Source organism: Anser cygnoides, chromosome 4 (assembly GCF_040182565.1).
Source record: "Anser cygnoides isolate HZ-2024a breed goose chromosome 4, Taihu_goose_T2T_genome, whole genome shotgun sequence".
In the NCBI taxonomy this organism is placed as follows: domain Eukaryota; kingdom Metazoa; phylum Chordata; class Aves; order Anseriformes; family Anatidae; genus Anser; species Anser cygnoides.
In genome coordinates this window covers 64,973,934-65,000,342 of record NC_089876.1, presented here as the reverse complement: position 1 = coordinate 65,000,342, position 26,409 = coordinate 64,973,934, and the positions used below count along the sequence as shown (strand labels likewise).

At 42.8% G+C, this 26,409-nt stretch overlaps 1 protein-coding gene and 2 long non-coding RNA genes across 17 annotated transcripts in view; 2 read left to right on the top strand and 1 right to left on the bottom strand.

Annotated features, from left to right (window-relative positions):
• Positions 1 to 11,874, top strand: part of LOC106043969 (uncharacterized) — a 45,510-nt gene extending 33,636 nt beyond the window's left edge. Inside the window, exons 4-5 of the long non-coding RNA XR_001212002.3 lie at positions 7,088 to 7,204; positions 10,524 to 11,874. This is a non-coding gene — a long non-coding RNA (uncharacterized lncRNA). The remainder of the gene's footprint in view (positions 1 to 7,087; positions 7,205 to 10,523) is intronic.
• SLC4A4 (solute carrier family 4 member 4) overlaps positions 1 to 26,409 on the bottom strand; it is a 230,004-nt gene that overhangs the window by 37,608 nt on the left and 165,987 nt on the right. For all 13 annotated transcript variants that reach the window (XM_013193772.3, XM_048045703.2, XM_048045701.2 and 10 more), the window contains 6 exons: positions 18,005 to 18,092; positions 16,425 to 16,579; positions 15,847 to 15,960; positions 14,157 to 14,331; positions 8,729 to 8,862; positions 3,732 to 4,003 (listed from right to left, as the gene is read on the bottom strand). In XM_013193772.3, coding sequence (XP_013049226.1) covers positions 3,732 to 4,003; positions 8,729 to 8,862; positions 14,157 to 14,331; positions 15,847 to 15,960; positions 16,425 to 16,579; positions 18,005 to 18,092 — 938 coding nt within the window. The remainder of the gene's footprint in view (positions 1 to 3,731; positions 4,004 to 8,728; positions 8,863 to 14,156; positions 14,332 to 15,846; positions 15,961 to 16,424; positions 16,580 to 18,004; positions 18,093 to 26,409) is intronic.
• The window catches only part of LOC106043970 (uncharacterized), a 32,739-nt gene continuing 21,266 nt past the window's right edge, over positions 14,937 to 26,409 (top strand). For 2 of the 3 annotated variants that reach the window (XR_010831540.1, XR_010831541.1), the window contains exons 1-2: positions 14,937 to 15,106; positions 18,965 to 19,127. This is a non-coding gene — a long non-coding RNA (uncharacterized lncRNA). Of the gene's footprint in view, positions 15,107 to 17,113; positions 17,453 to 18,964; positions 19,128 to 26,409 lie in introns of those variants that run through there. The other variant, XR_010831542.1, reaches the window with a different exon arrangement.

Genomic DNA, 26,409 nt, shown 5'->3' with positions numbered 1-26,409 from the left:
TTTAAGGTCCTGTGCGATGTCCTCCTACACACCTGAACTAATGGCCATTTGGCCCTAAATGAAAAAAAATTCCTCACCTTCTCCAAAACATGGGCAGTGGCATGACATGCGAACTCTGTGACGGAGCAACCCCGAGGGACCCAAACACTCCCAGCGAGTTAGCACCCTGCCAGATAAACCAAGAAAATCTGGAGGACAGCTCTGTGTGGTGGGAGACCTGCGTATCCCACACATAGAGCGGCTTCGACTGCTCTGAAGTTCTTGTAGGGCATCTTCGGTGATGGTACTTCCTACACTTACCTAAATCTGGTCCCTGCTCGCTGCTCATTGCAGGCTAGAGGCGGGCAGCCTGGCTGGCTTCCCCCACTGTCAGCAGAACGTGTCCGTGGGAACATCATTACAACAGCATCCGTATGAGCAGTGGCAACACGCACAAGCTGGTGGCCTGCCCAGGGCCCTGCAAGTGGGCTGAGAAACAACTGCCTGCCCCCAGAAGGCGTGATGGGGCTGGTGAGATGCCGCTGTGCAGCCTCCTGAGGCCTCTGTGAGTGGGCGCGCGTGCAGAGCACAGTGCAGAAGCTGAGCAATGCAGGCTAAGCACTGATGTGAAGACTCTGGCGCCAGATCTCAATGACAGAGATTAAAGACAGCTGTAAAAAGCCTGAATCAGAGTATGAGAGAAGAACAGCCAGCTGTAGTGTGACAAAGTCAATACAGCTTTACCTGCACTTACTTTGAGGAGGGGAAAAAAGAAAAAAAAAAAAACAGAAAATCTCCCCTTGTCCCCAGCACAACCTCTGACAGCTTATCAACCACAGCTAATAACACCCCCAGCAGCAACGTACATTATCTGCACTATAGGAGGAACACTGGAAAGCAATCGCCTGCTACCACATTACATATCATTTCCTAGAATCAGGCATGCCCTTTCGCTAATCTGCCATTTGCCTTTTTATTCCTTTTCCTGATATATGAGAGAAAGCCCACAAACTTTCGGGGGGGTAAATATTCTCAAAAATGGTAGTTGATGTCCTAAGGGGCTTCTGATATCTGCTTGCAAAATCTGCAACCAGCCTTTTCAGTACTGAGCTTTGTTTTGAAGATGTTCATGATACAGCTGTGATTGGAGCACTCCTCGGATTATATTCAGAACTCCTTGCTTATGCTGTGCATCCTCCTCAATGAGTTCACCTCAGAGCCAAAGGATAAACAATACACACAGCTGCTGGGGCACAATTCACCATTGCCCTGAGCCTTGCATGGCCACCAACACTATGCAGAGCAGGTAGAAATACCCTGGAAAACCAACAATGATATTCTGCTTCTACATTAAGAAATGCACAACATGGAGAATGAGGCCACTTCCATTTTGTGTATGAAATGTTACAGACTGACTCCTATTGCATGTCTATAGGTATGGAAACAGAGCAACGCATTAGCTTTAAAAATGAGCAAACCAAGAGAAGCTGTGGAACCCTTTTTGAAAGCATTTAGCTTAGGTTGTTTCCTGGCTGTTGTCTGCGACTTTGCTGCTGATACCTGTTGCATGGCAGGAGAGAGAACTTCCTCTGTAACTGTGATGATGAGCAGCTGATGTGGAAAGCTGCCTTTTCGTAAGGAGAAGGCGTTAAATTTGTGCTGTCTTGGTTTATCCACAGACATGGCTATACAAATATGTGTGCATCAGCGTACTTCAGTCCCGTGAACGGTGCTGAACTGTCCCCAACCAAAGGACAAAAACAGCAGAAGGGCCCATCTACTGTCACTAGCTCTGTGAATACCTTAAACCCAGCAACTTGCACAAGGCTTCTTCCAGCTTGTTTTAGATTGAGTTTAAATATAGGATCACTGTTTGCTGCTCTGTTCCAATATAGTTTGTTGTTTCCAATCTGCTCCCTCAACTTTGGCAGCTTTTGAAACTCAGACATTACTCATACTGCTAGTCTTCATGCCTGAGGTGCCACAGACTTGCACAGGTCTATGCAGGAGTAGTTGGTGTGTCTGAAGAGACGGCCCGGAGGGCTACATGTACAGATTGCTGTCTGTATGTCCAGTATTACGCGCTCACTCTTCCTATTCAAGGTTTATTCAGTGTTACTTGAAAAACTAAGGAAGAAACATTTGAAGATGAGACTATTCCACCCTCCTGATAAAGTCCCAGATGATGCAGCCAGCAGGATCCATCCACTGCCTCAAGCCCAGCAAGGGGTCCACCGCTCCTGTTTCAGGAGACCTAAGCCCACCGTGCTCAACTACTGGCCCAGCCCTGCCTAGGGCGAGATGTGGTGGGGTTGGCACTAAGACCTGGGACCTCGCACGCAGATGTAAGGGTGCATGCGTGCATATGCATGCACAAGTGCCCACTGAAGCCAGACTTCCACTGTGTGTGAAACCTCTGCTGTGACTACACAGAAACATCAAGCAAGGCTTTGGGAAATGCTTGATTTCAAGTCATTTTTACTCTCTGAAACAAACATCTGGCTAGGAGGCAGAAAAGACGAAAAGAGCATCATGGCAGTAAGGGTCTGTGGACCTTATCAAACAACACATGCTAATCCTCCCACCACTTGCTTAGAAGGTAAAGATCAAGATTGCATTTCTGGGCACAAATCTGTTACAAAATGAAACAAAAAATGTGGGTTTCTGCCACATGCTCCGTTTCCTCTTCACATTGGAGCTGTACTGCTACATTTGCCCTGTGCGGTGGGTCTGTGCCCTGGGCATTCATTTGGGAAACTGAGACATTTGTTCCAGCATTGCCTGGTTAGAGAGAGACATAACTGGCCTACCCATTCAGCCACCAAGAGAGAAAGCACCCTGCCATTCAGATGGAAGCAGAATTAGACTAGCATTGAGTGCTTGCAGTGACTGTGCATTTAATAACTAATGTAAGCACACAGTTTATATGGATCCAGTTCCTCACACCTCCTGCAAAGAGGCAGCTAGCAGCAGCCAGATGCTTTTCCTGTTTGGCAGGTACGCCAAGATAACCTGAAGTTTACTTTGAGTACAAACCAAGTTTCTTACTCAGTCCTCATTGTTTGAAGAATCCTAGGACTGGTTACAACTTCCCTAGTGGTAACAGCCAGCATGCTTCTGTTTGTATTTGGGTTTTGTAACCTTTTGTTCCCGGTTGTATTGCCAGATCTATACGTATTCTGGCTATGCTTGCCTTGCGGCCCACGCTCTAGCGATAGGCTAAACTGATGGATATATTTCCCTTCCACTCTAATGAGGAATTGTTCATGCTTTTCCACTCATACACAGCCAAAAGGTGCAAAACCGCCCGTGTTTGGGTAACGCCCTGAATAAATCCAGCTCCTGCACTTGTCAAAATGGTACAGTAGATATCAGGAGAGACCTAAGCACCCTGGCAGTGACCTAGCCATCACTTCTGACCCTTCACAGGCTTCTCAGAGGGATGCTGCTCAGAATTAATGGCCACAGGGATGTGAGGAGACACAGGTACAGAGAGAGCTTCTCCGCTCTTAACAGTGCTCACATGAGGAGTGCCAGAAAGGTTGGCTAGAAAGAAATTCCAGTTGGCACTTAGGGTGAAATACATCCCTCAGCTTGAAAATAAAGCAAAGATGGGATACCTGAAGAAAACTGATAAAGGATTAATCTACCACATTATTATCTGGGCCACAGCACAATTTAAAAACAAAACAAAACAACACAAATGAGATGTTCTGTCTGCAAATTGGAGGGCCAATAAAACATTCTCTTACCTGGACCCAGTGGTTCACAGGCACAAGAGAAATGTGTGATATAATCCACCTTGAACTCGGAGTTGATCGGGTAATAATCTGCCAGCTTGATCATCTTCTTGAAAGCATCATAAATGAAGATGAAGCTAATAAGGGAGGAGAAACCTTCTTCGGTGAAGCGTGTGAAGTACTTGACCAGGAAGCTGGCGTCAGTAGCAACAAGAATGAGACACTGGAAGGCTGACCAAAGGCCAATCCAGAGACGAAACTCCAGGTAGTCAAAATCATTGTCTCTGCAACAAAACAGTGGTGGCAGGAAAGGAAAATATCAAGGATTAGATAAATTCATACAGAATTGCACTTTCTAGTGAGAAGTGGAAGAATGTGTGGACTCTGGGACCTGGCCGTATTTAGACTAAACGAAAGTGTTCCCAAGTGCTAAGCTCTGTTTTCAGCCAGTCAACTCCATACAAGTACCTTGTACAGTTTAATAGCTGAGGTGGCAGAAAAGCTTGCACAAGTGATCAGTCTTGCTTCCACCTCCACTGCTAAATGTTACCAATGAATTCAAGCTCTTTCTAGGCTTCCCAGGACAAATCCTCCTTTGGCAAAGACACACAGAGTTGTAAAGGCCCAAACATCCAGCTGTCCAGCCCAAGAGCAGCTGAACTCAGACAGCCTTCCACCAGATGAAGATGTAACCACAGTTTACAAACCTCCTTTAGAAAAGCAATTTCCTGCCAAGCCTCCCACTCAGGAGACCGCATTTCCATGTCTCATGCCCTTACATTATCTCAGAAAAGTACCAGCAGCACATAAAGAAACACAAAGCAGAAAATGACCAGCCCTTGGTGCCAGGATGTGGCACGCTGCTGGGGATGATGGGGTGAACCGTATCATTGCTTCCTGGGAAGTTTGTTTGCCCCTTGTTTGCTGCTTAAGACTGCCATACCCTAACAGCACCAAGTTCAAAGGGAGGCTTTTAAGCCCAAAGAAATAAGAAAATCAAACAGCAAAGAAGGTAAGGCGCTGCCAAGGAGATTACTGACCATTCTGGGAAAAGGAGCTGGAGGAAGCAGGGCCAAGCCCCAGCCAGAATAGCCAGCTGTTTTTTCGTGGAAGCCAGGTAGCCCTGCCCTGCCAGACTGCAGTGTGCAAAGGAAGGGGAGGAAGACAGTTTCAGTGGAAAGTCTCAGAGCAAAGTCTCTGACAGTATTGAAAAGCTGTGGAGAGGAGACAGAGCCCGGGAGTTTATCCTTTCTTTCCCCCAACAACCTGAGCACTTCTCCCTGTGAACTTTCCTTAAAAAATAAATAAATAAAAGGAGCAAAAGCCCACTTCAAAACACCTTAGGAATGCAGGCTACACCAGATAACCACCCACAGCTCTGAAACATAACAGCATAAAAGCAACTTCAAGTCACTCTCAAAGGCATGAGAGAGAAGGAAATTGCTAGATGGCCCTGAAGACAAACGCTTCCAGGCCTGTTTGCGCTGAGAGGGAAGGCGCTGGTCAGCATCAGCTCCTCCTGAGGACTGTGAGTGCCTCAGGGATGGCTTAGCTCCTAGCACTAAGGGTGGTTTTAGCTCAGTGGCAAAACACCTGGCAGAGCAGTTGCAACCTGGCAAAACAGGATGCCTTCAGAACTGGCAACAAGCTGGTTCTACTGTATATTCAAGTCCCCACTGCAGATGGACTCCCTCAGACTTCCTGTAGTAATAGTGAAAAGTAACCTTGCATCGCCTATGTACGTGCTTTTACACACTATTTCCAGGAGTCGGAGTGACCCAAATAGACGTGGTCTGACTCGGTGTGCTGTTTACGCACCTCTACCTTTTGTCAGCATTCGTCCACAGGCATTGAACTTTGCAGCAGTTTGGTACTGTGCTCTGGGATTCACCCAGCACCTACCCCATCCCCAGCAGAAATGCTGGCAGACAGAGGGGCTTGAGGACAATTTCATAGTGTACGGTATAAAACTGCAGAGTGGAGAAGAAAAGAGTACCTGAACAGAGGGAACTACACCTAAACAGGGGAAACTACAACCTCGTAATTGTAAAATTGGAGAAAATGCTGAAGACTAGGCAAGGTCCCAGGTAAAGGCTTGCTACTGGGCATTTCTGTGAGGATCCTGGGTCGATGTCATGTAGGCTCAGACAGTGTCGGGCATCTGCATTCAAAACAAGTCTCCGTAATGTTTTCTCCTTATTGTAGACAAAAATCTCAGAGAGGGCTGCAGCCTTCTCACACAGAGTCTGACCTGGAAAGAGGAGTAAGGAGCAAGCAAGAAATAGTGATGATTTAGAAAAAGAGAAGGGGAAAAAAAGATCCCAGTGGCAGATCTCTGAAATATCCAGACTCGGTGTCTTAGAGAGAAGTAACTGTTGTCCATCTGACAAGTGTGAAGAAGATGGTTGGCAGAAGCCCAGATATTGTCCTGACAGCACCCTATTCAAGAAGTTCAAAAGTTTTGAACTATTTTGTTTTTACCCCTCAAACTCCCACAGCACTTCTGAAACTTACAAAGCAAATGAAAATGCACAGGACATTTCATGTACAGAATACAGCAGAAGAAACACTTCGCCCTTGGTTCATTTTTTTTCTGGCATCCCTGCAGAGGATAATTTCCAAACACCCCTCTTTTGTGTCTGGAAGGCAGAAGGGCTGGGAGTGCTTTTCAGGGTGGCTGAGTATATTCCCATTGCTCCCAGCCCAAACGGGCTGACACCATGCTGTAAGATGGGAGCACCAGGCCTAGGCAACTTACCTGGTCGTTAGGGTGATAACTGAGAGTAACCTAAGTCCTCAGTTCTTTAACTTAATCAGCAGCAAACTGAGGTTAAATTCAAATTTAAGTGTTTTATTATATATTGCCAACCAAATTCTTCACAGCAGAGTTTTAATGTTTGATTTACTACACCAAATGGGGGGAGGAGAGCAGAGAAATAGGATGGGATCTGCAGAATAGGACAATACACAACTGCACTGTGCTACTAATGAAGACCTGATCGTGATGTATTCTGAATTGCTTTTGGGAATGCTTGCTGTCATTCAACAGAGGCTTTCTTAGGTATCTGTACAAACACACACTCTTTAAATGAATCAGTAGATGGGAGGTCTTTCTCATTTTGCTCCCAGCAGGAAACAGGGTGTTGTGAATATGAACAACCACAAATGCATTATTGAAAATCAGAGTACTTGATTCCAATTTCCTTGTGAGAAAGAGTCCCTCAAAAAAATCCTGCCCTTCTGCTCCAGCAGGTTGTTAGGACAATAGCTTTTATAACCACCACCTCCTCCTCTAGTTAAAAATAACCACCTTCTCCCTCCCAAAGCCACTGGAAGTTTTTTTCCATCTTGCTTTTTTTTTCTTCCAGGTGCAGCACCTGGGCAGACCTGCAAACCAGACACAAACAGGACATGATTGTGCAGACAGTGCCAAGGACAACGGCAGTCCCAGAGCCAGGCAGGAGGAGACAGCATACCATTTTAAGGTGCAAGAAGTCTCTCCCTGGCATCCTCGAGTCCAAGATGAACCTCTGCCTGTATTGGTATAAATATGGCTCTAATGAAGCCAGAATGGGCTCTTCAAACCCAATAATACTGATTAAAATAGCACTAGTTTTGACAGTGTGGCACAAGAATCAGACTGTGCCCATTTCACCCCAAGCTGCAGGACATTTGCGCACACAGCTTATGCTGCCACAAGCATTATCAATGGAGTTTAGTAACCAGATGAAAACAGCTCACTCCAAAGGAGTCCACTGTATCACTGTGTAAGTGGGATCACGTGTAAAAATACTGTCTGCCTTCCAGAAGCTCTGTACCTCAGAAGACTTTTCTGATGTGTAGGGCTTTCATAGGAAAGGCACGGTAATATTGGATCTGCTCAATTATTTCTGAATAAGTACCCACATAGCCCACGTGTAATGAAGAAGGAGATTAAAGAGCCAGTCCTGTACCATACCTCCTGCCTTATTGCAACCTGCAGCCATGTTTATCTTAGTAATTCAATAGCCATTTTCTAAAAATAACTACAATTGGAACAAGATATGTTCCACATAATGGGTGACTGCTTTTGAAAGAAAGCTCAGCAACACCAATCCAAAAGCCTTTGATTTTTTGTCCTGCAATACAAGTATTTGCGATGTTGTGAACTCTCCCTGATGGGTGAAAAGAGGGCCATGAGATCTGGGGTATTTTCTGTATAACTCAATGTTATCTATTTTCTAAACACCCTCCAAAATATCAGTAGTCCTACAAGTAAAGTTACCAATGAATATGCTGATTCCATTAGGGATTCTCATTATATTTTCCCAGCATTGCAGATATGGAAATAACAAATGAGAACACCTAATAGAACAGGCTTCCCCTTAGCTCTGGGTTTCAGCTGTTAGCACAGCATATGTGCTAACGCTGTTAGGAGGGAGCAGAACCTCTTTATGCTAGTTAAAAGACAAAAAAAAGCAGAAGCATTTAATGCAGCACAACTCCACCTAGGAATTCTGGGAACAAACAGAGTTGTGTAGCTGTTTACATCATAGGTACTTTTACTAGTTACAGCAATTACTTCAAATGAATACTAATTTAAGGACAAATTTTTGGTAACCTGGAGACCTAAGGGATCCTGTTAGGGAAATCCCTGAGGGTTGGAATTGCTTCCTTTGCTGTGATGGGAAACACAGCAATCAGGAAAACATATGCAGCAGTCAGGGAGGAACAAGCACACTAACTGAAAGTAGCGCAGACTTCTCATTGAGCGCAGACTTGGCAAAGCATTTCCAAGAGGCCCAATGGAGATGCGCACCCACACACCGGGCAGTGCTCGGGGGTACACGTGCCTGTGAAAATCTCAGATGTGATAGCACTGAAGTCTCAACAAGGAACAAAGCAGTGTTTCACTTCATGCACTAACCCCCCTCCTTCCCCACCACAAGCCATCTCGTTCCCTAACTAGTATTTTATTAGTGTGAGACATTACTCTCCTCCTCCCGCCCGCCCTCCACCCTTTCACTTACTTGCTGAAGTTAAAGAGAAGCCGTTCAAAGACAAGGACAGGTCCCGTGCTGCTCAAAATTGTGAGTGGCTGACCAGCAAAAAGGCAAAATATCGCTCCGGTGACTGCTGTGCCCAGAAAGCTCTCCAACACACCCTGCGGTAGACATAGTGGAGATGTTAGTTCTACTGAATAACCCTTTCTGTTAGCACTGCTGCAAGAAAATCAGTTGTTCCAGCAGTGACTTGCAGTGTGCTGTATGCTGCTATATCCAAAACTAAGGGAAGAACATCTTCAGTCCTCTCCTGCAGCCACACAAAAAGAGGTATTCATCTCAACAGTTCACAGTTATCCAGGATAACCACCAACCCCCATAGTTATTTCTGAGGCCCAGAGTTTAATAACGCTATATTTTATCTTTGATAAAGGAAATAAAGTGTTTTCAAAGACCACTTAAAAGGATATGAGAACTCACTGAAGATATCCCACATCTTTGACAGTAAAGGCACGCATGGCTCAGACAGGGCAAAGCATGGCTAAAGAGCAGTGCTGATGTCCTCCAGAACATCAGAGGGCTTTTTTTCTCCTTCCTCCAAAAGAACAGATACTCCTAGATAAACAAGATGCCTCTCTTTCAAATAGTTATTCTAGTAAGTGAGACACAAACCAAACAAGGCTACTTCATCCAGCAGTCATGTGTCGAGACCCAAGTTCATCAGATGTCACCAGCAAGTAATAAATTCCACATATAATGGACTCTGCAATTACCTTTGGCATGTGTGGCAAAACAGCTTCACTGGGGAATGATAAATGAGCGTGCTTGATGTGTTCTTGGATTTTCATCTAAACTATAGCTAGGCAATACCTATTTTTAAAATGCAAGCTGCGGGTGCAATATAAATGTCATATTTTCTTGCCAGTAACATGATTATTGACAGAGCATCCATCATCTAACAAAAAAGGCAAAAATAGGTGGACCTAACCTCATTTGCTCTTCTGCAAACTAATCTGCAAGATACATCTAGCGTTTAAGCGAGATACTCTTCAACTAAAAACTGAACCTAGACTCTTTATTTAAGCTGTGTTTGTCACCCTTACTGAGAGTAGTTACCCAACAACCAGGGGCAGATTTCAGCATAGACTTACATGCCTCACTGTGTTTCTGTCTGAATCAGCAGCCTGAATCCTGCACGTGCTAAGCAGCCAGCAATTAGAGGCACACGCAGATCCTTCATCCATGACAAACTGCAGGGTTGGGGCTGCAGTTTTTCTGACTTATCAGTGGTAACGCAAAGAATTTAAGTTTTGTGGCTCTGTTTCTTGGAAAGACCCAACTTTCTGTTTACAGTGAGAAAAGTATATTCATACTGTCACATGTCAAACCAGCATGTCACTATGTAGAGCAGAAAAATTTTATCTACTAAATTACTAGCAGAACTTTCTATGAAGCCATCAGGAACTATTTTTCTGGCCACAAACCTGATCTCAAAATATCAGTGGTCAGGTAACTGCTATTGCTGGCTAACAAAAGCACCAGTAAGGCAGCTGTGCAGAGAAGCAAAAGGCAGGAAAATTTAAAAGCAGTCTGGTTTCTGCCACGTGTTCAGTCACCTGTCAATCTAAGAAAACTACTGATGTGAGTAGAGTGGACGCAAACAACCTTGCCTTGGCAGGAGGTGCCATTCTTGGTCTTTTCCATTCCTAACTGCTACTGGTAAAGCCCATCATAACAAACATGGTCCTTGCAGGGGTCAGAGCAAGGGAGATCTGCTTGCTGTACTACCATACAAAGATTACACTTTTTTTTTTTTTTACAGGGGATACAGACGAGAGCCTACAGGCATTTGCTTGTTGCCTTTGGGGGACTTGTGAGGATGAGACAATTGCTCTCAGCAAAAGGAATGGCATTCGTGCAGCTGATCCCCCTTCGCTCCTTCTGCATTACTCACAGAGGGCCCTCACGGCCAGTGCATCTGGAATCTCTTTTCCCCTGCATTCTTCCACATGTCTGCAGCTAAGAATAGTGTCTTTTCTCAGAAACATAAAACTCTGAAGTGAGCTTTTAAAGAAATGTTGGCCATGTCAGGCTCTCCAGGACAGACAGCATGGCCCAGGCAATTCGAGCACCTGATCCGGGGTGGTCACATAACTGTTTACAAGAAACAAGAAGCACAAATGTGGTAGTCTCAAAATTACTGTTTTCTATGAAGATAAAATGTTTGGGAGGAAAATTTTTACAGGCTGCTGCTCAGATGTAGAAGCTGATGTAAACTAGTAGTCAATGAGGCTCTGCCAATGTGAAAACATCCTGGGGAAGATGGCCTGTGACAAAGAGCCCTCTCTTTGTCTCTTCACAACACTGGAGCCTCCTGTGAGGGCCAGGTCTTGCTCCTGCATTACTTTCCCTTCCTTGCATTTTTGGCTGTGAAGATTCAGTGCAGCTCACTCCGTTGGATGTCTTGCAGAAAAGCACGCTTCTGAACTAACTTTTTCCACTGCAGAAATACAGAATGGTTTGAAGAACACTTGACATGAACCCGGACTCTGATCCCACCGAGCAGCTCCCTGGAGGAGCAACTTGAACTGGGTAGCTTGGGACATTTCACTCAGATTGACAGCACAGGAGCATTTGAGCATAAAGAACACACAATTTTACTCTTCTGCTGAAAACCAGCAGCCAAAAACCTTTCCAGACTCCCACAGCAGCCAAAGAAACCCAACTCCTTTTCAAACAATGATGGTGAATAAAGGCTTGTTGAATGGAGGTGGCCAAAGAAAAGCCAGTTGTGCCCGGACTCTCTAAACCTTGGACCATCAGTGAGCTGTTCAGAGAAACTGGGGGTACTTCAATTTTAAATCACTTGCATAGGATTGCTGTGAGTTTGTGGAAGCTTTCAACATTTCTGCAACTATGAGGAATGGGTTCAGCAGAGAAATTTTAGAGAAAGACTGAATTAAACAGGGCCCCAAAACATATGAACAGGCCAATTTTAGCTCTGCAAGCTGCTACGCCTGGAGAGAAATATCAAGAGGCTAATTCCCTCCTCACTGAGAACACACATCTGAGAAGCAAGGGACAAAACATTCAGCAGGACTTCTGTGTTTTCTTTCTGCTTCTCCTGGAACTTTTGTCATAAACGGCTATGCTGTGTTTATATTTGCTCCAGAACTTCCCTGTTACCAAAGTGATATTTTTAACTGCAAAGCATCAATGGTTTCCCTTTTCACCATGGAGAATAAATCACTGAGCTCAAAACAGGCTGTTCCTGCAGCTTTTGTCTTTCTAGGGACTTGCTTTTTCTTTTTTTTCTCTGAGCAGTGGGGAAATTCATGCTGGGTTTTATCTACTGCAGAGAAAACTATGAACCAAATGCAGTCTGTGTTTTCTCTTTCACCTTTCTCCCACATTGTGTCTCCCCTCTTATACAGTTCAGTCTCAAAAATATTTTGGTGAAACAAGACTGTCATGTTCAACAGATGACTGCCAGAATAAATCAGAGGAAGGTCGCGTACTCAAGATATAATCACATCAAGAAGGTTTATGAGGTTCTTGGAAGAACTTCACCCCAGCAGAAGAGATGTGTAAGCAAAAAACCTTTATGCATCAATCCCTGGCAAGTATAAAACAGCAGAGGGGTCCCCCCAGAGCCCAAGGATTGCCAGCTCTTCTCCTGGAGGCCTACCTTGTTTTATCTCTGCTTTCCTTCCCAGTTTTCTAATGTGGACCCTGGCCGCAGAAATTCTCCCAAGGAAAGACGGGCAGCAACAAATAATGGTTGCAAACCATTTATGAGTCTGTGCACTGCTGCACCATCGAGTAAATCTTGGCAAGGGAAAACCACCAAGAGGACCCCTATGGAGGCCATCTTTGGTGTTTCCCATGCTGCTGGAAAACAGGTACCAAACGTAATAATCTCCTCCTGTTGCAGAGCAAAAAGGAGTAGATTCCTCCTTTTTGTTGATCCAGCAGCCAAAACAAAAGACAGCATGTGCATGTGTCTTGTTCGAGCAATATAACCAAGTGCAAGCAACAGGACTGGCACTGCTTAATGGGGCAGTGATTTTACCATTTGTAAGATAAATGACACATTTCCAAGTTCTTGAAATGCAGAATGCTTTTTTTTTTTGTAATAATTTCTTGAGGGTTGTTTTTTGTCTGTGAGCATTAAGAAACTATACTGTCCGTTCCAGTGACAAAAATATTTTCCAACTTGACAGTAGACGTTTACTGGATACAAAGGGATTCAGAAAGACTTTTTGGCACAAGTGCATGATTACGTGCACTAAATTTGAATCAGGTAGCATTTCCTCTCCCTACTTTAAATATTGTACCATGTACAGGTACAGAGCAGGCAGACATTCCCCTGCTGCTTTATGATAGAAGAGTGATGATCTGTGGTGGATCCTGGAGGCTTTTTCATTCTCTGCTTCCATGTGCTATTATTTCTTTTTAAGGGCGTGCATCATGCATCTGTTCGCACAACTGCTGGGTAGCTAAGTTTTGGAAGTGGAAAACCATATTTGTACGGGGGGAGGATGTTTGGCACTCCACCAGCCACTGACTCTTCCTCTAGCCTGTAATTTATGTTAGGGAAGTTGAGAGTTCTGGATAGATGCCCCCCTTTTCTATGTTTGTTTAAATTAAATTTGCATAAATGAATAATTCAGTCACTTGCTACAAGCTTGATTATTGTTAGGACATTCAACATGGCTGCATTGAATCTGTCTAAATAAAAGCTATTACATTTTCTTCCTTATTAAAAAAAAGGAAATACTAAAGCATTCTCTCAGAGCATAATTCTGTTCTGTCAAACACAATCTAGAGCAGTGCTAAAACTGAATCCCTTCCTTTAGAGTTTATGTAAAACTAAGCCATGCCTTGAAGCCCCTACTTTTGTCTTTACCACTGACCCATTTGGTCTCCAGATATGCAATATGCTTCCCAGAATCTGATTTTCCATTATCACAGAATTTGTATTCCTAAAGAATTTGCATTTTTTTCTGCTACCACATCACCTAATTCACTGCTTTCCTATGAATCTTCGTATTTCCTTTCTGCCAGAGAGGCAGAAGTCCAGAGATTGCAAGAATCATGCAGAGAATACAGCGCTATGCTCTGATGACATGGAAAGTCTGAATCACACTTAGTAAACTTAATTTGACTGAAACAGTACAACCAAGACAAAACACAGAGAGTAGATCCAAAGAACTTCTCTATATAGAAGGAGCAAGGATGCTAAATTCTCTGTTGATTGGCCATCTTTCAAACACCATTTAAGGTAACCGTATGTACAATTTTTCAAAGGACAGCCATCCAACAGCAGAGAAAGAAAGCCAGCTTTCAGTGGAAGTACGTGATACCTCTGTTAATTGTACCCAGAATTCAGTTCTGACCGTAGATAGTAAGACGAGTCAGCTCTGATTTGTTGCTTCTGAAAGCTACTGCTAACCTGCATGTTTTCTGTAGCATCACCAAGTAGTCCTCCAAAAGTTATAGCATTGGTCACTGTGGCCAGGTAAATGAAAAGAATAGCTGAAAGGGATTGAATATTTAAAGCGTCGTAGAAGTCACTGGCGAAGAACGGTGCTTTCCTCTTTATGTCTTTGATTAAGCCACCACAGAACCTGAAAAGACAAGCAAGAGGAGACTTGCGTAAAATGTTTTACAGTGAAAGTCACTAAGATAAGTAATGAGAAGCACTGCCAGAAGTGAAGGATGATCTGAAAGGAGTGAGGTCATCATATTACATAATAGTCTTATCACAGTGGCGATGGTCCAGGGATATCACTGAGATAAGGTTTTAAAGAAAGATAGTATCTTGACCACGTGATGCTGCTGGAAAGAGACAAATTTCAGAAATACAAGTCCTACTTCTGCTTAAACAGACCACAAAAGTTTGCAGTTCAGGAAGCTTGTCTGTTTTTTTACAATTATATTGGTTGATGTAATAAAATATATTAACTCTAGTCTAAACCCTTGCCTAAATTTCTCCACATGGCAGACACAATGGTTGGGTGAGCCAAACAATCTGCTAAATGGAAAAAATGCTTCAACCTATTAACCAGAAAAAGAACTGGGAGTAAAAATGCAACTAAGTGAAATCATCTTGGACAGCAAAAGAGCTGCACTTCCAGACTTTTTTTTTTATTATTATTATTTTTACAATCTAGACAAGACAGTATTTAACTCTTAGGAACTCCATATAGCTTTGATTCTACCAACATGAAAATTGTTTTTGTTTTGCCTCTTGTTCCCTTGCATACAGTTCACCACCAACACTAACTCACACGTATTTGACACACCACAATTCAGCTGTCTCCTGGGCTATACACCGACCAGAAAACCCCGCACCAGCATCGCTGCAGGACTGTTCAGACACTATGCAGAGCTACGGGGCGGGTAAGCACATATTACATTCTGACCCAGAACGAGGACTTATTAACTGCTTTGTATGCACTACTGTATAAATTCAGACTTTCAGATTTTTCCACTAGAATTTAGATATTCTACTAAAACCTCAAAAAATATAGCATGGGAGGGAGGTTACAACAGCAACACAATAAATTGACGCTGAAGTGCTGAGTGTGCTGTTTTATGGTCACCTGCATTCACACTCCAGTGGACTTTTATGTGGCATAGAAACAGAGCAATAAAGCAGAGAGGAAGGCCTCAGGCTCTGTTACCTTATGTATTTCTATCCTATAAAAGCCTTCATCCATTCAATTGCACTGTAACAGGAATGTCTGGAAAAGACAACTTCGCTGCTTCTGGCTAAAGCACTTCCAGCAATCTGAATACAAAATGGAACTGTACCTGCCACATTTACATCCCTCACAGCTTTGTCTAACTTCACAGGCACACAGACTCTCAATAGCCAGCAAGTACCTTCTTTCATTTTTGAGTGCCTATGCTTAGTAATTTTTCAGGGCTGGATTTCAAAACCATTCAGTCTCAAATTGGGCACTCAAAACCACAGGATGTATTCCGGGGGGGGGGCTGGGGGGGTCACAGCTCATCCTGCGTAGATTCAAACAGTATTCTGGGGTGCACAGTTGAAAAGATGAAACTTTTCTCAAAGGTAAACATTGTCACTGTGGATGGATCACACCAGCTACATCACGTTGAGCAGTGTTACTGACCTGCCAGTTCGCTGCAATTCTTCACAGTCCCCATGGCCCCCACCGCCATGTCCACCGTCATGAGGCGTGTCTCCATTCATCTGCAGATTTTCTCCACCAGAGTACATGTTTTTCCTAAGCAAGAACACAAGCCAAGCTGAGGCTCAGTGCTTTGCCTGATGGCTCCACAAAACAGAATACAGATAGAGTTCTGCCAGCCAAGTGTTAGACAGCCTTTCCTGAAGCCGTGTTATATGAAGGAGACTTGAAAGCTGGCCTTTTGGAAGCCCAAATGGAACATAGCACGTTAGAAAGCGCAAACAGAACCCCCGGAATATCTGGATACTCATTATATCATGTATATCATTATGTCCCTGCACCACCACTCAAAAGGTACAGAACTGCAAGAACAACCTTCTCCACTTTATTAAGAACGACCTTAAAATATCTCTAGCGCTTTCTAGAGAAGGAGGCACAGACACAGGTCACAGTGCAGTTACTTGATAAACCCGGTGCAGCTTGTCTTCTTGTCAGCTTTTCAGAAGTGACACGTGCTGTCCTTCATCACAGAGATAACCCTGCCCGTCTCCTGCCGGTACCTTTTATCTGAAGATGGAAGAGACTTGGGGGGCTCTATCCTAATGGCTGGATCCCATTCCCCAGGGGGGAGCACAATAACTTCATCCAGAAACTCATCGATGCCAGCAATCAGGTCCTGCCGATCCTTGGCTTTATAGGCAATGTCGTGGAACACCTGCAAGGAAGGGAAAGACTCCATGTAGCAAAGCTTTGTGTCTTCTGCAGCCCAGACTCCATAGGCAGCTACTGAGTTTTACTCTATGAAAAAACCAACTCATTAAGTCTCAAAAACCTCTCGAAAATGTATCAGGACACTTGTCACAAGGGTGCATGAACCTCAGGAAAGCCCTTTCTTCAGTTGTGCAATGACAAAGATTCTTTTCTTTAGCATTTCTGATTTTTAGCAAACTGTGCATTTTTAACCTTTGTCAGAAATGTTACCAAAGCAAGTACCTACTTCCTTCATTCAAAAAAAGAATTTTCCAATAAATAAGAAGTGTCAATTATACTTTGAAAATACACTTTAACAATGACAATTTTTGTTGCTATCTTCTATGTCAGCTTATTTAAAAAAAAAAGGGTTCGTTTTCAATCTGTGAAATAGAAATGATGACAATATTTACTCCAAAGTAAAAACAAGACATAAAACCTAGTTTACTGAAAGGCCTTGTATTAGTATTAGAAGAGAGAATGAGAAAAGAGAGAAAAAAAGAGCACTGATGCTGAATTTTACAGAAATCTTTTGGACTGCTTGGAGGGAAGGCGGACCAGCACACGCAATAAGACTTAAAAAACAAAAGAGTCAATGGTCGGGTAAGAGAGAACTTTGGAAACTAGATCATTGCTCCAAACACTGAGGGCATGATGACAGAAAACAAAAGAGCTGGGACCAGGCGAGCACTAGCTAAGTGAACTGTACAGAAGCAGAAGACTGGGAGATAGCAAGAAATAAACATAACGTAAATCAGCCACAGATTCACAGAACCTAAAAGACACTGGAAGAAAAAAAGCTGTAAATGTATATGGAAAGCACAGTCATCTTATTGAGGTATATGATTAACAAATAATTGCTAGCTACTCGTGGATAATATATAAGCACTGCATAAATTAAGAAGTGTTCTGGGATACAGTGCAACACAGAATAATATATCCTTGGTGTAAACATTTCTGCAGGAATTACCTGGAGTGCAGCTGTGGGTTACTGTGATTGTAAAATGTGACACAAGACGCACACCACAACACAAGTCCATAGATTAATTCAAAATCTATTTAAAAGAACAATCACTAGCAGGAAAGTAAGCATGATGGACAAAAACTTCCTATAGTTATGCTTTTATAAAATCATGAAGGCAAATTAAATAGTTATGTAAACAGATGGAATTGTTAAGTGACATCTGGGTATTTCAGCTTTACGTGCATCCCACCCACAGGCATGCTCCGGTCAGCCATGCTGGAGGAGAAGGCGTCATTATTACTAGTGAAGTGATACCCAGGAGAACTGATTTCAGCAGGGGATGGGATGGGATGGGATGGGATGGGATGGGATGGGATGGGATGGTTCAGTTGGACATTCAAAGATCTAGTTGTAAAAGCCACCTACCTCATCAGACATCAGGGTGGCAATGGCTCGGCCAATCTCATGATAGGATTTTGCTTTGCCCTTAGGTCCCAGTAGAATGAAGAGAAATCTGACAAAACATACAAATTGTTCCCATTTAGGATAGAAAAATGTATCACTTACTCCTTCTACAGTACCTACATGTAAATTCAACTTAAAAAAAAAAAAAGTTTTGCCCCTTGTTAGAGAGACCCAGAAGCTGCCAGTGGTTAATGAGTCTCACTGATGTGAAAGGTAAGATCATCACTGCTCTGGGCAGCCACAGAGGTTAGTGAGTGAAGAGCACCCTAGACACTATCTGTCTGAACCCAGAGGATAACCATGTTAGCTACTCCATGTGAAATTTCTACATTTCAATCTCCATCAAACACAGGGAAGAATTTACTACGTCATTTACATCATATAGTAGTTTTCAGAGTTGTCACCTCCCTTGAAGTCAATGGGAGTTCAGCAACCCCAATATCCAGGCCTTGCATCCACAGGAGGCACTGAGCACAGGACTTGTGCAGATTTCTCATCCAGTTCATTTATTTTTCTCTGTGTAACACTATGTTCCACTTCAGGTATCTTGGAGTACAAGTTACACCCTGCATCCCAATCATACTTGCTCTAGCGAGCAAGATACTACCCAGAGTTTTCCTCTCAAAAAGCTGTAAAATTAACCTTGAGACCACTTTGGTCAAATGCTGTGGCAGCCCTACACAAAAACATCCAGCAACAAATACAGAGGAGGAAGGAAGGACATTGTCTAATGCCCAGTACCCAGAAATGAACTATGCACGAGATGCAGCTCCAGCACAGTGCATCAGACCTCATGCTCTGTGCATCACAGAAAGCCTATCCACTTCCATTGATTGATTTGCTCATATGTTACTGGCTACTTGTAGCTGTTCAATCGTTGCATACGTAACTGCAGTAAATATTTCCCTGTTGCTATTCCAGTGTCATTGAAGTGACAGTAGCAGCGATGTAACTGCTGCCAAACAGCCAGGAGAGGACAGAAGACGACCTAAGGATTGTTTGCTCTACACAGCTCCACCCTGACCCAACATTCTCTCTGCACAAGGGACAGAAGAAGCAGGGCAGCACAGCTCTGGGTACAGAAGTAAGTATTCAAGCCAGCAAATAGAAAAGCAGAGGTAAGATGCTGCTAACTGTCCACACTGCTTACCATAAACTACATCTCTCTCCAAACTCCTCTCTTCATTCCCAGAGCTATCAGATAGCACTCTGTTTGCTTATTAGTGCTCTGCTGGAGCTGAAATCGCTGTATGGTTCAGCACCTATAGCAGCTACCCACATGTGAAGGAAAACCATTAATTCTAAATAGGGCTTTAGCTATAAATAATTAAGCCCAACTTGTATGCCTTACATTTCTGCTCAGAGCGTACAATACTTACCAGAGACCCGTAAGCCCATCTGATAGCTTTGCAGTCACAGCTTAATTCTTAAGAAGGCAACCTAATTTTTGAGGTGTGGGTTCCTGTTGTAGGTACTATAAGAAGGATTGACCAGATGTACAAAATAGTGGGAGCTAATTTCTTACATCATCTCTTTGGACAGCAACAATATCCAGGCTGGCAACTATTTACTCACACAACACCTACAGGAATGCTGTACACCTACACCTTGGCTGTAGAAACACAAGCTTCCTACAGATCTCCCGTTCAGATTTGTTCCAGAAAAAGAATTGCTTCATGGTTATGTGATGAAAAAGCATCTGTCTTTATGCTCATCTCTTTGCCAATTGGCTTGTTAAGAAAGCTCTGTTACTACTATTGGCAATCTCACGCAATCGCCACCATTCAGTGGCCTGTGGGAATTCAGTGGAGACCGTCATGCTGGTCGGATGGTGTCATTTTACATGTGCATCCTGAGCTGAAATCTAACTAGTGACCTTGAGATAAGAGTCTCTCTCACTCGCACGTCGACTCACCCTTGCAATTAGCAACAAAAGAAACCACAGGGCACGAGACCAACTTTTCCATTTCACCTAATTTAGCAAAGGCTGGAAATTATTGGGGCAATTTTCAGAAAACTCTGTAAGCCTATGTTTCAAACAGAAATACTAATAGCTGCTCAAAACACCCCTAAAGCTTCCTGAATTAAGCGTTTTTCCGAGTACAGCCATACCTTTCAATCAGTAATGGAAAATAAACACATCATAACCTTTGGTAAGTTATCTCATCTAAAACCCTTTGCATTACTTCCAGTTTGAATACTTCCAGTTGAAACATTAGCTTCCAACTCCAGTTGTCTATTTCAGTTGGCTCTTACAGCTAGATTGAATAACCCTTAATAATTAAATTTTTTAAAATATCCTCCCCTATTGATCCATTCACCCTGAGCCATCTGTTGTTTAGGCTAAGTAATTTGAGGCTTTTCTCCTCTCTTTAGTCACTTAACAGTTCTTCTGTGAACCTCCTCTAATGTACCAATGTCTTCCTCAGAGAAATCATCCAAGAGCTGGCAGTTTTGTCAGTGTGAACATACAGATGAAATAACTATCGCTACTCAGGAACGTTCAGGAAAATGAAGTTGTGTGTTCACACTGTCCATCCATCTTTCTGACCCCAGTGGCCAACTTCATACAGGACACAGGCCCAGATACCAAATGTAATCATGTTTCTACAAGCGCTGGGAGAGCCAGTGGCTGCAAAGGGAAGGAGACCCAAACAGGCACTGTCAGTGAGAGAAATTCAAGGCCTGACCTTACTTTTCTACTCTGCTAGCCTGTGGCTGATCAGCACAGAGATAGCTCAGAACCCGGTCTGGCAGTTGGCCTGTCCTACCCCACTGGCAGTTTAGCAGCACTGAGTTAGTGGGCTTCAGGAATTAACAAAAAATGAGTAGACAGATATGGGAATCTTGGAAATGGCAGGACAGTAGGGGAAAGCTGGGATTGTTGCATGGTGGTATGAAAGGACACAGTAGGTATCTCAAGAAAACCAGGTTTCAGTGGTTCCAGCACCGACAGAAATGTCAGCTGTATCCAGGTGTGGCCTCAGCCTTTTACCTACAGCATCATCTAGAAAAACATGGCTCTCAGACCATGTTTTATAAATATAATTTTAAATTTATAAGTTTGTAATTATAATTATATACATATTTATAATGTACATATACATTTTTATATATAAATAAAAACATCACAACACACTAAGTAAATTGTTTTATAAAGCATATTATATGCAAACAAATATCTTCTATTAAAAATCTCCAGTCCTATAAAACAGAAAAATTAGTATGACAGGATCCATAAATACATATTCATTGGCATTACTAACTGTAACACTTCCTAACCAAGTTCTGCATGAGGATTTCAAGAGTTCTACTCAAGGTTCACCCAGAGGTGACTAACCCATGCACACCTAGGTCATGTCCTTTGCTCTCCTCTTACCTCCTGGAACTTTCCCTGCATTTGAAGGGCTGTTATAAAACAAAATTAAAGAGAAATTGTTCCTCAGCCAAGACTTCTAAAACTCTGGGATGCAAATTATCCAAAATACATTAACTTTAAAAGAAGTTCATAACTTCAGAGGTTGCTGCTCGTTATTCTCCTGAATTTCCAAGGAATGAGACATTTTCATAACCATCTCCTGAAATAATTACATCACCTGGCTGTCTTCCAATGCACAACAGAAGCACCTGAATGCTCCTGCATTTACTAAATGTTCTTTAAAACATCCTGTTCGTGAGACTTTCTAAATTCTTCATCCTGACTGATTCAGCTTGTAGAACAAGACTTTTTAAAGCACCAAATATGCATGTGCACACACATACACACAAACACAAAAACATTTATGTACTTTAGTGGTGTGGACTAGATTATGTTTGCACGTATTTAATAGCATTTACTTAAGAGTTTGTACAGCTAAAAAAGCCGTCACTGGGAGTTGTGGCATTCTCTATCTGCTGGGTTGACACCAACACAGAATTACTCTCCACTTCACACAACACATAGTGAGTTATCAAATGTTCATTTCTGATACTTAACATTTCTAAGGATGTTTCAATGCAGAAAACATGAGATTTCACCATCTATCACTTAGCTCACAGTCTCTCTGAAGTTGTAATAAAACTCAATGTTTCTTCCAAATGCCCTGGGCAACAGCTTACAGAAAGGGCTGATAGTCCTCACCCAGAATGCATCCTATTGAACTTTGTACGACAGCACCCTCACAGCACTCCTTTGCTTCCAAGCTGAGAGTGAGTCAGAAACTCTCTAATTTATTATTCTTTTTTACCTGAATCACTCTTCCTCCTGTCACTTTGGACACTTTCCCCCCTTACACAGATGATGACCACCAACTGTGTCTGATTAACCTCTTCATCACATGGTTGATGCCACCAAAACCAACAAGAATAAATTAATTTTTACAGATGAATAACTTCTATCCAAGCAGACAAATGGGCACCAGCCACTGCACTGCACCACAACCCACACACTGAAAAGGCCTTAACAAAGCATTGCAGCAACACTGCGCAAGCGTATAACATTGTGAGCCGCCTGATCAGAACCCTTCTGGACCCTGGCAGGAGATGACTCCAGAGACTACAGGGTGGAATTTCAATCCGGATTGCTGAAGGAGACTACAAAGTCTTAAGCGCTGCGCTTGTGAGAAAATTGGCTAGAAATGTCCATGAAAACACATGAAGAGCACACTTAGGAGGTGAGGAATGAGTACAACACAGACAGGCTCTAAAGTCAGTGCAGCACTAATGTTTTCCGTTTGAGACATAGTTAAAAATCTGTCATGTCCATGACTTTAACAAACACCAATATGGGGTAGGAGTTGTAGTAAAAACTGTCCTAGGGCCAGGTCAACCTCACCATGGTCTCTTTACAAGCTGATTGCCAGTACAGAAGACAAGGTCCCTCACACAGGCACAGAAAAGGAAGAACAAGTAAAACAAGATTCAGATTCAGCTTGCTCACCCCTGTCTATTTCCCAGATCTGGAGAAAGCGAGAGCTGCAATTCCGTAAGTCACTTACATAAAGCAAACTCAGTAAGGTCTTGTGGAAGATGTTTTTATTGATGTCCTCCTGTTGTTGGACACCACGTGAGATGCCTGCAAGTCACCCAGCATTCCTGATTGCGATATACGTTGATGGACTCAAGGGCTGAAAGAACAACCCCATGACCAGCTTCTCCACCAGAACCCAAGGCTTGGACCTCTGTAATGAAGGGACCACACCTTAGAATTACAGTAAGGAGAGAAGGAGGTAAAGTGTTTGGTCCTTCTTCAATTTTCACACCGCTGCTCCTTCAAGTTCTGGGCAATGTACCAACATTGCAGGCATCTCACATGGTGTCCAACATATGAATACAGACAAAATTCATTTGTTGCCAGAGCTCTGATGTCCAAAAGCAAGTCTTTCTGTTGGAATGGCTCCTAAAGGACACAGCCCCAAAAACAATTTCAGTGCTGCAATTAAGGAACAAGACACACATTTCATCGTTGCCTACCAAAAGAAGAGATGCCGTTGCAGTTAAAAGCTCAAGTTAGGAAGCAAGAGAGGAGAGCATGACTCCTGGTTCTGCCACATGCTTTCTGAGAGACCTTGGGCAAGTTACTTCATTTCATTTGAGACTTGTAGACACAAGCAATTTCCCAGCACTACATATTAGACTTATGCAAGTCCGTACAGCTTATCTCCAAAAAATCTTTCCCTTGCTCATTCTTTATCTTTTTTCCCCATCATCATTACATTAATGGAACAGACCTAAACACATAATTGTACATCTGTTTTATGAAAATAAAAAGCTACATCTGGTGCATTGTCAGGAGGAGAGGCAGCCACACCAAAGCAACGGGGCAAGTACAGTAACTAAATGCTCACTGAAATAAGGAGTTCACAGCACTGGGGAATTAAAATTGACAGGAGAAGACCGAAATCCATAAATAATTTTCAGTCTGAGTGGTAGCAAGAAAAGATGACAGAGCAAAAGGCTGGAAGTTCTCTACACCAAATTAAGTTCCCTGATTTTTATTACCAAGCTTGTATGAAATTATACTGCATAGAAGCTTTTCCTGGAGATTTCATCAGGTCTTGCTTTTTCTTTTAAGTAAAAGTTTACTTTTAAGTAAAGGAAATACTTAAAATAGTTAGCAAGGAAGTGTGCAGGGAAACATATATATAAAATTTATCTAGGGGAGAGCCATTTCTACAAAGGAAATTTTATTTCTATAAAGCGTCCAAAATTTTGTAGCTTAGAAGAAAAGCCAAGGAATGCGTGGAGAAAAAAAAAAAAAAGAAAAAAAGAAAACAGCAGAAATAAGTAACCTATTTAACTGGAAGTCTACATGCTGAATAATATCTACCTTACACACACACAATAATCCTTTTTTGTTCTACAGCTCTAGGTCAATATGAATAAACCAAACCAGGGCAGGGACTATAGATACCACGAGCCTTTCACCTCTGCAGGGCTTAGTGTCATATTTGTTTCTACATCAAAAGATTGTGGCAATTTCGTAGATGTCCAGCTAATGAATGCAGCTTGATAATCAGCTGTTGCTGCCCTCTCCCTGCAAACCCTGCTAGGTTAGCACTGTGAAAAGTAAAGCATCAAGATGGCTTCATGCACTTCTGAAAGCTATGTGACATGATGATATTACTGGGAATGATTTCTCCCTTCTTGTCTGCTTTCACTTTCTCAGGAGGGCGTTCATGATCCCTCTGCCGTTGATCCAACAAGCCCTGTGACTGTAACATCTTTAGGGCAGGGCACTTTTCTGGCTCCTGTGAAATATTCAGTACATCTGTAGTTGCTAAAAAGGATGAAATTTCTTAACACAGCACACCAGAAACATGAACTGAAAGGCTGTGCAAGCACCCCTCCAGCAATGCATTTCACGGCCTGTGAAGGCTGAATTAGATGGCTATGCAAATGCAACCTCCCCTCTGTATTACAAATCAGGATTCCCAAAACTGAGAGCTGAAACCTGGGTGTTGAACCCTACAGAGGTCCCTACATGAAAGCAACCAGCTTTCTGGAGACAGACTGATGCAGTTCACATTGCAGTTACTCGATAAACCTGCATCACGACACTTCTCTAAAGCAACCTAGAGCACTGAAACGCTAGCTCACATCTATTTAGAACCATCCCCCGCCCCACGTGGTTGTGTATGGCCTAACTTTGCTGGCATGGTTTTGATAATTTTACCAGGAACTTGATAATTTAACAAAATAAAAGGAGAAACCCTGAGGGACAGGAGTGAAGAACGCTGAAGGCTCCAGCTAAGCATCTTGCAGACTCTGTGGGTTGTTAAGTGCACGTCTTCAACAGAAATGCCCACTGTGTAAGATGGCCGAAACTAAGGGCTGAGCAAGGAGACACTCCATCATAACTAGTCTGGGCCCTTATGGGATTTCCTTGATTGAATTTCACAGGATGCAGCCATTGCAAATGGCTCTTCATTACTCACAAAAGCAATCTAATGAGCTTCCCTACTTTGATTAGGGCTAACATTTGGTTTGGAGGACAGCAAATGGATAATATTATTTCCTGAAAAAAAAATGTTGGCATGGAAGGACATCTTGTCTTGATTAATGCTATTGAGTAATGAGGTCATTCAACAATCCTAGATCTAACTTCCTGGCTCCCACTACCAAAACAAACAATACCTGATTTTACCTCTGCTGAAAAGCATTTTGAGATGTATATAAAAAAGGTAGCTAGTGGATTAGACAGAGAAATTGAAATACTGAAGCATACATAGCTCAGTAATACTGAGGAATGAAGAATTACTGTTTATAAAATTAGGGCACTTTGATTTCCCTATACTGCTGAAAGAATACCCAGTGTGTGCAAACAGATAGTGACGTGGTTCTTGTAAGGAGTTACTTAAACAGATTCCAGGAGATACAAACACTGCTGCTTTACTAGAAGGCAATTACACAAATAGCAAAACTAGACCGTCTTTCTCCATTGTTTTATATATTAAAATAAGGTACAGATTGTAACATCCATTTAACTTTCATTCCGTACAATGGCTGTGATTCATGCCAATACGAGTAAGGCCCTAGTGATGCGCCTCTGTAGCGTTAATACGCCCATTCTCACAGGGTATTAATCCATATAGACTCTCACCCTCTAGACATATTCAAAATAGAATTTTCACTCTGTATTGAAAGCTCTTAAAACTGCTCATACAAAATATGTATTTGCACATTAGTGATACAAAAGGTGCAGTGTGAACTCTGTAATTACAAGTAAAATGCAAAGTAAATCCTTTGTAACTTGATACCAAAAGCACGCCAGAGCCCAGGTGCGCAGCATTAACAGCATCCACACAGCAGCACCAAGTAACAAGGCACCACAGAGACCCATGCAGAGATGAAACAGGATACTGCAGAGCACCTGCAGTGTGTCCAGT